Source organism: Buteo buteo, chromosome 18, assembly GCF_964188355.1.
Source record: "Buteo buteo chromosome 18, bButBut1.hap1.1, whole genome shotgun sequence".
NCBI lineage: Eukaryota > Metazoa > Chordata > Aves > Accipitriformes > Accipitridae > Buteo > Buteo buteo.
In genome coordinates, this window is record NC_134188.1 from 10490287 (window position 1) to 10507609 (window position 17323).

Sequence of the window (17323 nt, forward strand, 5' to 3'; positions counted from 1 at the left end):
TTGACTATAGTCTAAACACTACTGAGCAACAACTGAAAACATCAGTGTTATCAACATTCTTCACATACTGAACTCAAAACATAGCACTGTACCAGCTACTAGGAAGACAGTTAACTCTATCCCAGCTGAAACCAGGACAACAATGCTCTGATCTCCCAAAGAAATGATGTCTCAAATAAACGTTTGCTTCACTTGAGATACAGCAGCCCTGTGAAACACTGTTGGCCAACTGTAGCTTGTAAGCGCTTGAACGTGCATGTTTTTTAATTTCCTTCCTCCCACCCCAAACAGCTAGCACCCTGCCACTACAGAAGCCACAGGCTAGCACAGATGCACCAAACCGGCTGCAAATGGGGCAGAAAGCGGCTGGGAGATGGTCTGCAGGTGGGTCGTGGCAATGCGGAGCAGCAGGCGCTGCGTGGCACTGGAGCATGCAAACGTTGGTTAGGCCACATCTCCCTTCTTTGCTTCTCGTCAGTGTTGGTCTAGAGGAGGAGGCTGGGGTGAACCCCGGGTAATTTCAGCCCAGCGGGAGCGGCGAGCCTGGAGGTCAGTTTCCCCATCCCGGTGCTTCGTGGTCCTGTCAGTCAAGCAGCACAAGGGTCCGCTAAGCTGCTTGTGCCACCACACGATATTTGCTGTGACCTTCACCTGCGAGGCCGCGGAAAGCCTTCGGCAAGTTCACTTTGATTTTGAAGCTACGAGGGAAGTTGGGGAAACTCTGTCGTAAGACCGAGAGCGTTACGGCCGGACGCTGGCTGAAAGCCGGCCTCCGGGGGCACAGGGATCTGCCGCCTCACCCCGTACGCGGGAGGCGGGCTTTGCTTCACCTCAGGGAAGGCGCAAGGACCTCGGAGGGCCCCGGCCCAGCGGGGAGGCCGCCGTGCCCCGCAGCACCGCCGGGAGGAGCCGCCGTTCCCCGGAACGCCATTTACGACAGTCTCCCGGCCTCGCTGCACGGCGGCTGCGCGGCGGTTGGTTTCCGGCGGGGACTGGCGATGGCGTCCGGGTTTGAGAGCGAGCGGAGCTTGCCGGAACGTAAGGAGCAGCTGCAGCGGCAGGCGCTGCTGGCGCAGGTGGGGTGCCCGGCCCGGCCTTGCCTTTCCCCGAGGACCGTTTAGCCTCTCTCCCTCGCTCCCCCAGGCCGGGTGCTGGGGCCGTGTCGTCTTGCGCGGGGTCGGTGCGCTCCTGAGGGCGGCCCTGGCCGCCGCCTCCCGCCCGCAGGCCCGCCAGCGGCAGCTGGAGGAGGGGGACGCCCTGGGGAGAGCCCCTTCTGCCCCGAGGGGAGCTGGGCTGCGGTACCGGCGGTGGCAGAAGGCAACCGGGAACTCAGTTTTGAGTGGCAGCCGCCTGAGTTCATGCGTTTTGCCCCTTGTAGAGCTATTGAGCTGCTTGGTTTTTCTCTTATTACGTGTTTTTGTGCGTACGCCTTTGGAAAGAGTCAGGGTCGGTCTTCTTTACAACCCCTCTTCAGATATTTGTATACATTGATAAGATGACACCACCCCCGCTCCCCAGCCTTCTCTCCTCTAGGCTAAACAGTCCCAGCTCTCAGCTTTTCCTTAAATGAGATATAAAAGGCAACTCCTCTTCCATCTCTTCCTGGCCTGTCTTTCCTAAGAGTCAGTATCCCTCCATTACAACACTCTGGTCATGGAGTAGTAGTAACTTGAACAGAAGTAGGACAGCCTGCTTTCGTGGAGCCAGGATGTTATTTGCTTGGTTATATCTTGCTGTAATGTTAGTTGAGAATCAGGAGGCTCCCACTCACAGATGCTTTTGTAGAGTTGCTGTGACTTTGAGACCTGTGCTAATCCTGATGCATGTTATTCAAAATCTGCCTATACACTATGCTTGGTACTTGTGTAGTAAGCTGCTGATTCTTGTTGTAACTTATAGGTGGACTGAATGATAAAATAGTAAATGGCACATCAGTTAGATGACATGACTTGTTTTGAAGTTTAAGGAGTGGGGAATAACTGTATGGAAAGGAAAGTGTAAGAGGAGGACAGGGTATGGAAAAAGTATGAGGTTGTGATGATGGGCTTTTGAGAGAGGGAAGGCCAAAGTAAGCAGCAACCAGATCTTCAGAAAAAAAGTAGTGAGAAAATGGCCTGAATAGCCTGAGGCTTACGCAGTAGTGATGTCTTTTCTCAAGGCAAAGAGGGAAGACAGAGAGAGGACTTCAGGTAATATATTGTGTCTCTCTTGCACAGTTGTGGAACTGTTTCTACGCAATAGAAGTTCCCTTCAGTGACTTCGCAAGTGTGGGATGATCCTGCTGCACTGTGTGCTTCCCCCTTTTTGAGAAGCAGTTGAAGGGAAATTCCTTTAACTTAGTAATAGTGAATCATACTGTCCTGCAAAAGTTTGTTGTTGTTGTTAAGATGTCTTTTGCTTTACTTGAACTGCTGTATGATACATTTAAGAGTGCTCCTTTGCTCCATTCAACCTCTTGGATGTTCAGAAAATACTTCTAACTGGAAGCGAAACTTATGTAGGAAACCATTATACTACTTTACCTTTTTTTCTCAATTGGTGCCACTTGTACAGCAAGCTATCTGGGGCAATGCCACTCTCTTAGAATCATAGAACAACCCTGGCTGGAAGGACCTTTAAAGTTCACCTGGTCCAACCTTCTCTGGGAAGGGGAGCCTAGATGAGATTATCTAGTGCTCTGTTCAGTCACGTCTTAAAATCCCTAGTGATAGGGATTCCACCCCTTGTCCTCTACATGTGGCTCCCTCCTTGTGAAGGGAGAGTCTCTGTCCTCTTTATAGGTGTCCTTTAAGTCCTGGAGTACTGGGATGAGGTCCCTGCCTTTAGGTCTTTTCTCCCTGGAGAAGAGACATCTAACTCCTTCAGCCTTTCCTCGTAGGGCAGGTTCTCTAGCCCATTGATCATCTTTGTGGCTCTCCTTTGGACCCTCTCCAGTCTGTCCATGTCTTTCTTGAATAGTGGGGGCCAGCACTGGACACGGTAATCCAGGCATGGCCTGATAAGCGCTGAGTGGGATGATCACGTCTCTATTGCTGCTAGTGATGCCCATGCAAATGCAGCCCAGGATCCAATTTGCCTTTGTTGCTGCAGCAGTGCACTGCTGACTGCTGTGCAGCTGGTTGTCCACCAGGACCCCCAGGTCCCTTTCAGCAAGGCTGCTCCCCAGCCACACAGATCCGAACCTGTACTGGGCTCTTGGGTTACGTCATTCCAAGTGCAGGACCTTGCACTTGTCTTTGTTAAACTTCATACAGTTCTTGCTAGCCTGCTCTTCCAGCTTCTCCAGGTGTCTCTGTAAGATGTCTCACCCTTCTGACGTGTCCACCTCACCACCCAGTTTGGTGTCATCAGCAAACTTGGTGAGGGTGCTTTCAGTCTCATCATCCAGATTATGAAGATGTTGAGCAGTGTGGGGCCCAGTATTGATCCTGGGGGACCCCACTTGTGACAGGCTGTCAGCCTGAGTAAAAACATTGGTAAATAGTTACTTTTTGTAAAAGCTTTTTACAGTGTCAGGTGTTATTGTAGTAGTTTATTAAATAATCATTTTCTTCTGTTCTCATTTGCTTCTATTTGCATCAACAGTTTAACATGAAATAAAAGTGTTCTGTGAGGATGTTGTTTAAAAATTTTGGTGTAACCTCCTCTTTCCAAATATCTGTGGATGGTTTTTATATTTTTTTGTTAATATCTCTAAAGTACTGTTAATTTGAAGCAAGAAGTCTAGCATTAAACACTTCTGTGATGTTTTTGTAGTAACTGGATTGTGTTATTAAATATGCTGCAATCTGTGGAAAAGGCAGTAAATTTGTATTTAACCTCTCATTGTGTAAGGTCAGTCTCGATTCAGGGAGGTAGCAAAGCTGAGAAAGGAGGTTTGGTTGCAGTAGTGTTGGGAGAAATGCTACAGCAATGAGCCAAACTACTCATAGAGAAAAGGTTGAAGTCAGGGATGAGAGCACTTACTCATACAGATGATGTGCGGGGAAAAGGGGTGAAGGTTGGTTTTGGCAGAGTTTAAGTTGGTACTAGAAAGCATGGTATCTTGAATGTAGGGGCTATGCTTCTTACTGTTAGGATATGTCTTTAGAGGTCTTTGATGGTAATGTAGCTTCATAGGTCCTAGCTCTCAGTGTTAACTACGTTCTTGTAGGTTTAGATGCTGCTCATCAGCCTTGTTGAAGAATATTAGAAAAACTGTTTTGGAGGTTTTAGAATGAAACTAAATCTGGTGTGTTTTCTTATCGATAGGATGCACTCTATTACAAGGTATGTATATAGGACCTGTGTTGAATTTTTTTTTCTTTGATTTGAACAAGAAACAGACCATCAGCGTGTTTTTAAAATGCTATGAATACAAATTACTCCTAGATGGAAATCTTAAAAACATATCTGCAACTTTTGTGCGATGCTAAATAAAACCAAATGCACAACCCTAATTTTCTGTATACAACAGTGGGCTCAGAGTTGACTATTTACCACTCAGGACTAATGACTGGGGAGTGAATAGCTCTATAAAGATGCTACATCATTGGTCAGACAATCAAGTGTTAGAAGTTACTGGGAAAGCAACAAAGAACAAAGGAAATGGTTACACAGACAAATTACTGATTTCTGTATAATATCAAATAGCATATGCAGTCCTGGTCCCAGCATCTCAAAGAGAACTGAATAGCCTTGCAGGAGGTGGGAAGAAAGGTGTCAGAGGTGATCTTGGTTCAGACTGTCCAAGGAGACTAAAGGTTTTGAGATGGGGAAAAATAGGCTGAAAAAAGTTAATATGAGAGAGTTCTGTATAATCATAAGTGATATGGACAAGGGAATAGAGAATAGCTATCTGCTGTTTCTTTCAACACAAGAACTATGTCCCATTAAGGGATTTGCAGGTAGCCAGCTCAGAGCAGACAAAAGAAATGAACTTTCAGCTGGTGCACAGGGAACTTGTAGGGCCTCTTGTATAGTGTGTTGCAAATACTGACACTTCACTTCTATCCAGACAAGAGTAGCCTAAAAGCAAAAATATATGTTGGTAGTTATTAACTGAAAAGCTGCTGAGCCTCAAACTGCTGGAGGATACAGGAATATTTTGGAGATGTCTTGCTGTGGGCTTAACCCTGTATTTACTTCCATCAGCTTCCCTGGACGTTACTGAATGTTTTTCACTTGGGGTACTAGCTTAGATTCTCAGTTCTTAGAATGACAGAGTGCTGAGAAATTCAATACAGGGAAGCAGGATGGAGTATAATTTGTGAAATACCAGGCACTATGGTTTTACAAGTCAGGTTTTTTTGTGGAGTGCAGGAAGGGGTCTTGAGACAATGACATTGTTTTCTACAGGATTTAACCATTAGAGGTGCATGGTCCCTATATGGCCATTGAGAAACTCTTGCAATATGACTTTTCAGCTTCTTTATTGCAAGTGCACATTCTGGAGTCTGTGTTATTTTTCCATGGTATTATCTTTCCACTTTGAGCAACCTAAAGCTAAGGCAGACTCCATGACTTTCAGGGATTCACTTGGGTGCATTGGGTAGCACTGAAAACATACATTAGTGATCAGATGTTTTCCATTGCTGTTGCTTGTGGGATTGCTGTGTTCATCATCATATGTATGTCCTTGAACTACTTATTTTCCTTGCAGTAAGAACTAAAAGTTGAAGTAAGGAGAGGACATGCTGAAGGTTGGTAGTTTCCCTGCCATCCTCCTTTCTGTACCAGAGTTTTAGAATGTGTTAGCAAAAGTCTATAATAAGCAATTTTATCCTATTCAAGTTGATATGGGTCACAGAAAGTTATAGAGTTTCCTTTATCCCTATTTTGGCTGATAGAGAAATTTAGGAATGAAGCTTTTTTTTAAAGAAAAAAACTCTTTACATGTTTCCTCTTCCCATTTATGGACTGAACAACCTAACATTAAGCTATGTAAAATGGCAAAATTTTTAAGACTTTTACGTAGCTACTCTGCTATTTCTGTGCAAAATCAGTTTAGCATTTTGTAACATGGAAGCATGAGGATGTCTTGGTTGCCATGTCAGTACTCTGCTGTCTGCTATTCAGAAATGGAACTGACTTGCGGCCAACTTTTTGCTGACAGAATAACATTTCTGTCTTCCTTGAAGTTGAGAGACACTGTAACTTGCAAAGCCTGGAGATGAATATATATATAGAGAGATATAAATAAAGGCTATAGATATATATGTAATATGTACTGGTACTTCAGACATGTGGTGACATACTACCATTTAAAACAGCATTTGATAAAGTGGTCAAATCTATATTTAGCTTAAATAATTGACGTTGTCCCCATTAAGTATCACACATTTAGCAATAATCAGTACTTAGCTAAATTTGAACTCCATTTTTGTTTCTTATGTTTTGAACTTTTCTTAATAAACTCTCTTTTGAATTAAGTTAAAACTAGATTTTGTTATGTACAGGTGTGAAAATCTTTCTTTTTCTCTGTTCAGAAAAAGAAGAAAGCAGAAAACAGACAGATGAAAATAACTAACCGCCCCTTGGGGGTACTCTGCCTGAAGTTTTATGCTGGAAAAATGTTGCAAATGGCAAATTAGTTGGTAGGGTTTTTTTGCTTCCCTACTTCTTACTGGGGAAGGAAAACCAGTCCTCATTTGAAGAAAATGAAATATTTCTGAAGTTTATGAACTCCTAAAGATGTTCATCTATTGATTAAAAGAGGTATATTATTGATAACATCAGTAACTGAGAACGGATTAATGTTTTAAGTGTATTGACTTTCTCTGCTTTACCCAGGTTACTTTGATTATTGTTAGACTGCCTGCTGCTGTAGTGGTGGAACAGAACTGGGAGAAAACTACTGCAAGGCTTCATCTCAGTGCATTTTGGCCGTGTTGCTTGCAAAGGCAAAAAAAAAGATGCGCAGGGACTTTTCGCATGTGGCTGATGTAGTCAGGACAGTTATTTGGAGGTTGCAATCTTGGAAGCTCCTGCTTTTTGCTTTGTGAAATACACTTGGGAAGCTGCATAGGTCTGTCTTCTGATAATCTGAGAAGTTTGCAGAAATGACTGTACGTCAGCAGTTCTATTTCTGGAAAGATGAGGTGTTCAACCAACTCACCTTGAGGAGCTTTGAGTTATAAATTATTGAATATTAGTCTGTCTTCTGTTCTACAGAGTATGCAGTTGGGGCTAAGATAAAAGGGAGCTCTTTAACTCTGGCTCTTGAAAGTTAGGACACTGAGGAGTCTGAAGGAATCGTCACAATCTCTTCAGAAGTAATTCTCCCCCAATCACCGAGTGTCGCGGTTTCAGCCCAGCTGGTAACAAAGGACCACGCAGCCGCTCGCTCACTCCTCCCGCCCCCCTCCGGTGGGATGGGGAGGAGACAGAGGAGAGAAAAGAAAAAAAAGACCAAACACCTGGAACCTCGAGGGTTGAGATAACGGCAGTTTACTGGGACAACACAAAGAAATTACAACAACAACAACAACGGTACTAATGAAAGAGTACACAAAAAGAGTGATGCACAGTGCAACTGCTCACCACCGGGACTCGACACTCCGCCACTTTCCCCCACCGAAAGTCGAGCCCACCCCCCGGCCCGCTCCCCATTTATATACTGAGCATGACGTGACATGGTATGGAATAGCTCCTTGGCTAGTTCAGGTCAGCTGCCCCGGCTATGCCCCCCACCTCCCAGGTTCCTGTAAAAATTAACTCTATCCCAGCTGAACCCAGGACACCGAGGTCAGTACAAGAATCTGGGATTAGCTCACTCTTGCAGATTCCATATCCACAATAATCAAGAGATAACATATAGTAGATTTTGAAACAGTTATAGAAATAGAACAGATTAATACCTTTTACTTTTAAAATAAGCTAAACAGAAGAAGTTGCTTCTTGTGGATTTTTTAAAAATTTATTTAATGTTTTTGGCCAGTTATGAACTTACGCTTCTTTTGAAGAACCAAAATGCCACCAAACTCATTGATTGAGATTTCTCTTTTATATTTTGGAAATGTATTCTTTTATGTGTGTAGTCTGTCCTCCCAGCTGCATTGGTAACACCCAGCAGCTGGTAATGTTTATGATAATGATCAGTAATCACATAATTAAGTGTTGACATGCAAATTGTTATTAAGCTCCAGAAATAGCGTCTTGTTTTGATGAGTGGGATAGTTTGTGACACTACTGTTTTAGTTTGCAAGTTTAGAACTAGAAAATAATCTGATGGGTGTTTTGGCAAGTTCAGGGATGTGTACTTTTCCTAGACATGAATGGGGTTTTTTTGGTAAAAACTAGCAATAATTCAATTTTGAATTAATTCTTGCATCTGTGCTAAGACATGGTATTTCTGTACTTCAGGGCTACTCTTCTGTAACTTGTGTTTTTTCATGGACTTTGAGTCTTTCACTCTTTGGTCTCTGAGGGTGATGTGATTTGACCATTCCTTCTGCATAAAATCCTGCCTTTTAATTATTAAGGATTACTGATAGATTACAAGTTTCTCTTGATAGCAGTACGTATTGATTTAAAACAAAACCCCACACTTGAGCATAGGTAAGAAAGACCTCACTCAGTATTTCAAACAAATAAGATATTCTTGAAACGATGTAAATAAAACAATACCTTGAAACAGGTTCATTGCACAAACAAGAAATTGTGTGCTTAGTTTTATTTAGGTTTCTGAAAAAATTGATTTGAGATGTGCAAGCCATTACTTCTGGAAACATCTTGTTTGATGCTTTTTACTCAGACTTCTACCTTTATTTTTGTTTTATATTTTTTGGTTTATTTTCTTTGACAATACAACCTAAAATTTAAAAAATCCTAATGTGTAACAGTAGCACCAGGTTCACCGTATTTGAGCTCTAAACGAGCTGTGAAATCACCAGGTTTTCTGGTGAAGTACAATCTGGTATTTCCTCATAAAAGCCTAACCATTAGGTTGTTGCAGTGATTAGCATTTGCCAAGGTGATGGAATGCTTTGGCAGTATTTTACATGGCAGTTGTCAGCAGAAAATTACAGAAATTTCTCTTTAGACAGGAATTAGTAGCAAAACATATCACTGTTAGGGTTTATAGAGCTGTTATTTGTTGGAAGTTGCTTTGGTGCTGTAATACTAAGCACCTCCTTTTTGTTCTTTCTCTTTTTAAAATCCTTTATGAAGTGTTACATCCCTGACTCTCTCTGTCAAAGGAAATAAGCATGTCAATATTACTATACTTACTTAAATCTTTGAGTGATATTAGGATAGTAACAGCACTGAGAAATGAATATTGCCTTTTCACAAAAGGTTTTCAACAACGTTTGACAAAGCACCTCTATAGGCATTTTTGCAAGCAACATCTTTAACAGACAGGTCATTGTATAAGGTGAGTGATGAAGACAGATATCTTCATTGCTGTATTCTGTAAGTCCTTCCTCTAGAGCTTGCTCTGCTACAGGAGTGGAGAGGTCCTACATTAATGTGAAGTATCTGCCTATGGTTTCCTAGCAGTAGTAGCTACTGTAGTACATCTGTTTATCTGTTGTCTATCTGTCTGCAGCTGTACCAGCAGAAACAGTTCCGGCCTCCCAGATGTTTCTGACTGAAGGTTGACCTCTCCTACATCTGCTCTTTAAATCGCATGTCTGACTGTTCTGTAGTGGTTATTGATCACAAGAAGCTTAAATGATTTAAATGATGATCGTTTCAGTGACCTGTCTTCTGTGCCTTTTGGCAGGTGAAAATGACAAAGAGCGGTGACGTTTCCAGCTGGCAGGGCTGTGTCTGCTGGAGGTGGAGGTACAGGCAGCACTCTGACTCAGTTGTGATTTGGGAAGTTGGGATGGAAGCTGAGTCCTTTCCTGTGTTTCCACTGCTGTCCTCCTTGGGGAAGCTTCGTGGATGTAACAATAATCGGAATATTGAGGGATGAAAAAAGTCTAAGCATTCACAAAAAGAAGTGTGTTAGAGAATTGGTAGGGCATCAGAACTGCAAGGAAGGGTATGTTCAGGTTCCCTGAAGGTAAGCACTCATGTAACCAGGGCTCTCCTGCCCTGAGCTTTGGGGTGATGGAAGCCAGGAGGGTAATATAGGCTACAGCAGCCTTTCTGATAGCTGAATATTGGAACTGGTAAATGAGTGGAATGGTTTGTGTGATAGGATGGGAGATGGTCCTGAAATTAAAAAGAAAAGCTCATTGGTTAGATTTTGGGTGCCTCATGTTGGTGTCTGAAGGGTAGACAGCAGGAAGCCGCACTGTGCTGTTGGTGGGATTCATTTTGTGTCAGGGCGGTCCTTGAAGTGGCTTCTCCTGAGGCCAGAGTGCAGGGACAGGCCTGTGTGGGGAAGGTAGTGGGAACACACGAGGGGGCGCGTGGAGAGGTGAGGTGTGGGAACAGAGCCCTGCCTTTCAGTGGCAGGTAGCCGTTAGAGCAGCTTAGCTGTTACTGTCTGTGATGGATGTTTTTGTCACACTGTGTTGACCTGGTGTTGTGCTGTAGAGTTTCTTATGATTGTTTGTCAGAGAAAAAAGGAATTTTTCTTCTTTTGGACGGAGACATTGACTATTGAATGGTGGTGATTATCATCTGAAGAACTAGAGTTTGACCACAGTTAAAGATGGGAAATTGGATGGTCTCTGTAGTTCTATGGAAAATTTTCTCTGGCCTTGGTGAGAGCTGAAATGGTAAATAGAGTTGGGGTCAGGAAAGAGTGTTGGTCAGGGTTTCTGTGAGCTGAGAGGAGTGTTTTAGCCTGTCTCCCTAGGTGACATCCCTGCATCCCTTTTGGATGTCTGTGGGGGACTGTCATGTAACAACCTCCATTTATTGTGTGACCTAAACTTTGGCCATTGGCAGTGTCTTTGATCTTTTCTGCTTCTTCCTGGGGTGGTGTGATGGGTTGACCCTGGCTAGATGCCAGGTGCCCACCAAAGCCGTTCTATCACTCCCCCATCCTCAGCTGGACAGGGGAGAGAAAAATATAACAAAAAGCTTGCGGGTCGAGATAAGGGCAGGAGAGGTCATTCACTAATTACCGTCACGGGCAAAACAGACTCAGCTTGGGGAAAATTAACTCAATTTATTAAAAATCAGCCAGAGTAAGGTAATGAGAAATAAAATGAAATCTCAGAACACCTTCCCCCCCCCCCCCCCTTCTTCCCAGGCACAACTTCACTCCCAGATTTCTCCACCAAGCCCCCCCAGCAGCACAGGGGGACAGGGATGGGGTTTACGGTCATCACATGTTATTTTCTGCTGCTTCACCTCCTCAGGGCGAGGGCTCATCACACTCTTCCCCCGCTCCAGCGTGGGGTCCCACCCACAGGAGACAGTCCTCCATGAACTTCTCCAATGTGGGCCATTCCCATGGGCTGCAGTTCTTCACAAACTGCTCCAGCATGGGTCCTTTCCACGGTGTGCAGTCCTTCAGGAGCACACTGCTCCAGCGCAGGTCCCCCACGGGGTCACAAGTCCTGCCAGAAAACCTGCTCCGTGGGCTCCTCTCTCCACAGATCCGCAGGTCCTGCCAGGAACCTGCTCCAGCGCAGGGTTCCCACAGGGTCACAGCCTCCTTCGGGAACCCACCTGCTCCGGCGTGGGGTCCTCCACGGGCTGCAGGTGGATATCTGCTCCACCGTGGACCTCCATGGACTGCAGGGGGACAGCCTGCCTCACCAGGGTCTTCACCACGGGCTGCAGGGGAATCTTCGCTCCGGCGCCTGGAGCATCTCCTCCCCCTCCTTCACTGACCTGGGTGTCCGCAGGGTTGTTTCTCTTACATGTTCTCACTCCTCTCTCCGGCGGCTGTTTCTCACTCTCCCAACTTTTTTTCCTTCTTAAAAATATTATCACAGAGGCGTTACCACTATCACTGATTGGCTCGGCCTTGGCTGGCGGCGGGTCCGTCTTAGAGCTGGCTGGTATGGGCTCGCTCTCTCTCGAACACAGGGGAAGCTTCCAGCAACTTCTTACAGAAGCCATCCCTGTAACCCCCCCGCTACCAAAACCTTGCCACATAAAACCAATACAGGTGGCATGGTGTAATTTGTACAGCTTTTGGTGTTCGTGTCTGCAGTGTATTACAGGCTGTTTGGAGCAAGTTTTGTTCTTCATTTAGCAGATACTGTTGTCAGCAACCACGCACGCTGGCCTTAATGACCTGCCTAATGAAAACCAGAAAGCAATTTCCCTGAACTTGATTTTCTTCCTCATTCAGATGGGGCTGTGAAATCCAAGACCCTTTGGCCTGTTTGTGGTAAAGACTGCACAGTTTGGCTCTGTTCACCTTGGCAAACATAGCTAACATAGTGCTGTAGAGTAATGTTTTTGTTGCACCTTACCAACAGACCTTTCAGAATGCTTTGCCAGCATTATACTTCACCTTGTGCTTATTGCAAAGGAGACTATGAGCAACTTTATTAGGGTGTTGCAGAAGTATGTAATGTAGCATGATGCTTGTCCTCCTTGACAGATTGTGGCTTCTAATGGTCCTCTGTGTTTGTGTGTAGCATGCACAGTCATTTCCATAATTAATGCATTACTTTGAAATACAGGTATTTCAGAAATGTAGCATCCTATATTTATGGAGAAAAAAGTTAAAAATATTGCAGTGGTGACCTAAAATGTACCTAATGTTAAGTACTAATTTGTGAAGGGGAAAGGATAAATGGTAGGATATTTTTGTGGTATCATAAAGTATTAATGAACCTTAATGTGAATTAAATGCTTGAACTCCTGTGGGTTGAGATGTGAAACTATTAGAGTTAGCCTTCGTAGCATAGAAAAGTAAGTCTGACAGGGGACTTAACTAGTTTTTCTTCCTTTTCTATATTTTATAAGATGCTAGTAAGCCCTGCGTCATTATAAAATATAAGTAGAATAGAATGGTAAGGTTTGAAGCTACTAAAGTAGTGTAGACAGGTTTTCCTCCTCCCTCCCACTTGAAATAATTGTGTATGTGTGTGAGGGGAAAGCATTCACCAACACTAAAAATGAATATTGTAATTTGATGGTAGAGGGAGCTAGATAGTTTTTAGAGATAGAAAGGATCAGAGGGTATTGCTGCTAACTTTCTAGTCTCATGTTAAAATGATAATTTAGGTGAAAACACATCTTCTTTAATCTTTTTAAATCTCTAGGCAGCTTTCTCTTTTTATTTTACATACAGATATTAAGATTCTTCTGTGTTTTTTATCTTTGTCTAAGAATAAACAAACTTTCACCTGATGCTTTTGTGTCTGTCTCTCTCTTTTTAACAGTCTGGTGGTATTGCCACTATCGATTCATCTTGCCCAATCCTGTCTCATTTAGTATTCATGAGACAACAGTCTGTAGTTTGATGATTTCTAGTCATTCTGTGTTCTGAGTATGTATTTGTATACTTCAGCCAAGGTGATGATCCACCTCTTTTTTTAGGATCATGTATCTCAATTACCTAAATACATGCTTGCATTTTTTCTGTTTATTCTTAGATCTAACAAAAGGTATAAAAACTCCTTTTGAACCTTATTTATAATGTTAACTTCATTTTATGCAATGTATATTTGTAACTTTGGTAACATGAAGGAAATAGTAATTTTATTTAAAAATATACCTGTTATTATAGAGAAGGGTAAGAGGCTAAATTTTCCTAGACAGGCAAACAGCATATTAAATAAAGACATCTTGGTAAGCTGATCTTGATTGCCCTTTGAGGGGTTTATAGATTTATAAAGTCCAAGAGCTGCTAAAGGGGTGGAAGGGAACTGTTGACTCCAGCTGCACGTCTTTCTCAACCAAAAGTGAAATGGAGTATGCAGAAAGCCTGTCCTTTTTCCAGTCTAAACTTTGGCAATGTTTCATGTTTACTTGCAGAACAAACAAGATTGGAGTCTGTTTTTGTTGTGTTTTTCCCCATCTAGAACTATATTCAAGTTCCCTTTATCTCCACTGTTTCATCTCTGTCCAGTTATAAGCTTAAGTTTTGTGTATGTGTGGCTTGTAGGTATTTTGTGAGTTGCATAGCTGAGGTTATTACCCTCTACTTGTCCACAAATGTGGCATTTTTAATTACTTTATTTTGGTCAGATGAATATATTTTTAAGACAGAAGGGCCATTGTCATCTGTATGTGTATTGGCTTTGTGTGGCACGGGTTTGAGGGGGGGGTTACAGGGGTGGCTTCTGTAAGAAGCTGCTGGAAGCTTCCCCTGTGATAACATTTTTAAGAAGGAAAAAAAAGGACAGACAGAAACAGCCGCCAGAGAGAGGAGTGAGAACATGTAAGAGAAACAACCCTGCGGACACCCAGGTCAGTGAAGAAGGAGGGGGAGGAGATGCTCCAGGCGCCAGAGCAGAGATTCCCCTGCAGCCCATGGGGAAGACCCTGGTGAGGCAGGCTGTACCCCTGCAGTCCATGGAGGTCCACGGTGGAGCAGATATCCACCTGCAGCCCGTGGAGGACCCCACGCCGGAGCAGGTGGGTTCCCGAAGGAGGCTGTGACCCTGTGGGAACCTCGCGCTGGAGCAGGCTCCTGGCAGGACCTGCGGATCTGTGGAGAGAGGAGCCCACGGAGCAGGTTTTCTGGCAGGACTTGTGACCCCGTGGGGGACCTGCGCTGGAGCAGTGTGCTCCTGAAGGACTGCACACCGTGGAAAGGACCCATGCTGGAGCAGTTTGTGAAGAACTGCAGCCCGTGGGAAAGACCCACGTTGGAGAAGTTCGTGGAGGACTGTCTCCTGTGGGTGGGACCCCACGCTGGAGCAGGGGAAGAGTGTGATGAGTCCTCCCCCTGAGGAGGATGAAGTGGCAGAAAATAACGTGTGATGAACTGACCGTAAACCCCATCCCCATCCGCCTGTGCCGCTGGAGGTGCTTGGTAGAGAATCCGGGAGTGAAGTTGTGCCTGGGAAGAAGGGAGAGGTGGAGGGAAGGTGTTCTGAGATTTCGTTTTATTTCTCATTACCTTACTCTGGTTGATTTTTAATAAATTGAGTTAATTTTCCCCAAGCTGAGTCTGTTTTGCCCATGATGGTAATTGGTGAGTGATCTCTCCTGTCCTTATCTCGACCCACAAGTGTTATATTTTCTCTCTCCTGTCCACCTGAGGGGGGGGATTGATAGAACGGCTTTGGTGGGCAACTGGTGTCCAGCCAGGGTTAACCCATCACAGTATGGACTAGAACAGAAAATACCAATCAGTGATTTCTGCATGAACTTTCAAGGGTATTGTCCCAGGTGGATAGATGTCTTAGGGTGGCCAGGGTTAGCCAGTGAGCTCTCTGGATCATGGAGAGGTAGCAGGAAACATACCTGCATTTTTTGGAGTCAGGGGTGGTTTTGGTGGCCCTGTTACGCTTAACAGCTATTTCACTCTCACTGAGTTATAGTCTTGCTTATTCTTTTGTTGGTTTGTTTATTTATAAACTGGAAAACTGTTCTGATATTGGAATAAATGTCTCAACGTGCTCTTAACTCATTCTTTCTTTATCGCTGCCTTTTGAATTTAAAGATGTAGCATTCATCCTTGTAGACTGTCAGCTTCATTCTAGAGATGGAAGTCCCAGTCTCGGCCTTTTTATTTGAGCTGCCTTAAACTCTTTTGTTTTGTTTTGCAGAGTCCCTTCTTTTAAAATTAAGTCTGGGTAGCAGCCTTGCCTTGCTTGCATTTAAGTGCATTAAGAGTTTTTATCACCTCGGGCTTCTAAGAAAGTAGACGATGAAGGTTTAAAAGGGTGCTTTGTTTGGACACAGATGTGTAGTATTTTGAGGGTTTTTTTGTTGTTTTGTTGTCCTTTGTGCTACTTTCAATGTTGATAACGACAATGTTCAAAAATACAACACTCCTACCTTATGAGTTAGCTTGCCTTTTTTTTTAAATTCTTAATTTTTTAGCATGTGTTTCTGTTCATTGAACCCTTATGGCATATGTCATCTTCCTGCAAGCCTCGGTTCCTATCAGTACAAAAGCTGCAGATTTCCTTCTTGGCTGTATTGAAAAAAGACAAACTGGCCCTTGGTAGGGAGGTCACTGTCATGCGCAGTGCAGGGGGTTGTATCTATAGTTTGTTACAAAGAACTAATAGCTAACCAGGAGGAAAGACTTCAACTGGTTGTCTGATCTCCTGAGTGTTGTGAAGGGTGTTTGTTTGTTTGTTTTAAAGATTGGTCTTTTTTAAACTTGTATGTGATCTCTTGGCTTATGATTGAAAACATTCTGGTAAAACTCGGTGTTTCAGGATGAAAACCAAACTCTACCTTTAGTTTTTGCTTTGACTTTAGTTATGTAAAGAAACCCCCCACAAACAAAAAAAAACCCAAAAGCAGGCTCAAACGCACAAGACTTATCTCACACAAAATTAGGGTTGTGATTATATGACTTTCCTCCTGTTTAATCAGGTGTGGTGATATATTGCACTTTGGGATAAAGAGTTTCCTAATGGCAAGTTATATTTAAGTAAACTTGTTTTTGATTCTGCTGAAAGTAATACAGGGAACTTCAGAGGCTGAAAAGGTCATTACTTTATTGATGTGGTTTATGAAAATCCTTTTCAGGAATTGAAACTGTCTGCAGTGATTATTATTTTTTCAGAAGTAGTAGTAAGATTCCTTCTAGTTTTATCTCCATAACCGGAAAGGGAAGAACATTCTGCAGCCCAAAATGCTAATCCTTATATAGCTGTATATTCCTTTAGAGCATGGACTTCTGCATGTCCAAGTTTTGCACCTGGCTGTGATGTTTTCAAAGTTGAATGAGCACAAAGGTACCTTCTTGCTAACTTCTCAAATTAACAGCTGGTGAGCTGTGCTTTGCAATGGAGTATTTGCCCAGAGAATTTTTTGAAACAGAAAAATCAGAAGTCCACTTATATCATATCATATGTAGTTCATGAAGGTTATAAGAACAGGAGACTTCTCAGAATGAAGAACCGAAGTAGAATGTTTTTGTTTCACTCTTGTTTAGGATGATAGGATGAAATCAGTGCTAGAGGAGCTGCAAAGCTGTAGCTTGAGAAAGTAGGGTGCATAATATATTTTAGCTGAATTTCCCCTTTAACGTGTAATCCAAAAGTATTTTTATTGCAGTCCTCTAAAAGGAAAAGTTCTCAAGCACAGTTCTCAACATTGCGTATGGTTGTGTCAGTGTGGCTTACAAAGGTGTGTCTGTCAGTAAATGCTGCTGGACTCCGTCTGGTTATTTTTCTTCTCTGTTTGTCTTAGGCCAAAATTAGTTATGAAAAGGAGCAGAGGTACAAGCTGCTAAAGCATCTACGAGGTGAAAATACATGGATGCTTGCTGATGTGAATGAATGTGTGGAACAACTGGAAAAGGTGTTGGAACTGTAAATCATTGAATTGTGTTGTTAGCTTTACA

At 43.3% G+C, this 17323-nt stretch overlaps 1 protein-coding gene across 2 annotated transcripts in view; it reads left to right on the forward strand.

The window, feature by feature from the left end:
- Window positions 1-941: 941 nt before the first annotated feature.
- CWF19L2 (CWF19 like cell cycle control factor 2) overlaps window positions 942-17323 on the forward strand; it is a 93338-nt gene continuing 76956 nt past the window's right edge. The window contains exons 1-2 of one of the 2 annotated variants that reach the window (XM_075050006.1): window positions 942-1076; window positions 17170-17280. In XM_075050006.1, the coding sequence (XP_074906107.1) occupies window positions 999-1076; window positions 17170-17280 (189 nt within the window). In that variant the 5' untranslated portion in view covers window positions 942-998. The remainder of the gene's footprint in view (window positions 1077-17169; window positions 17281-17323) is intronic. The other variant, XM_075050005.1, reaches the window with a different exon arrangement.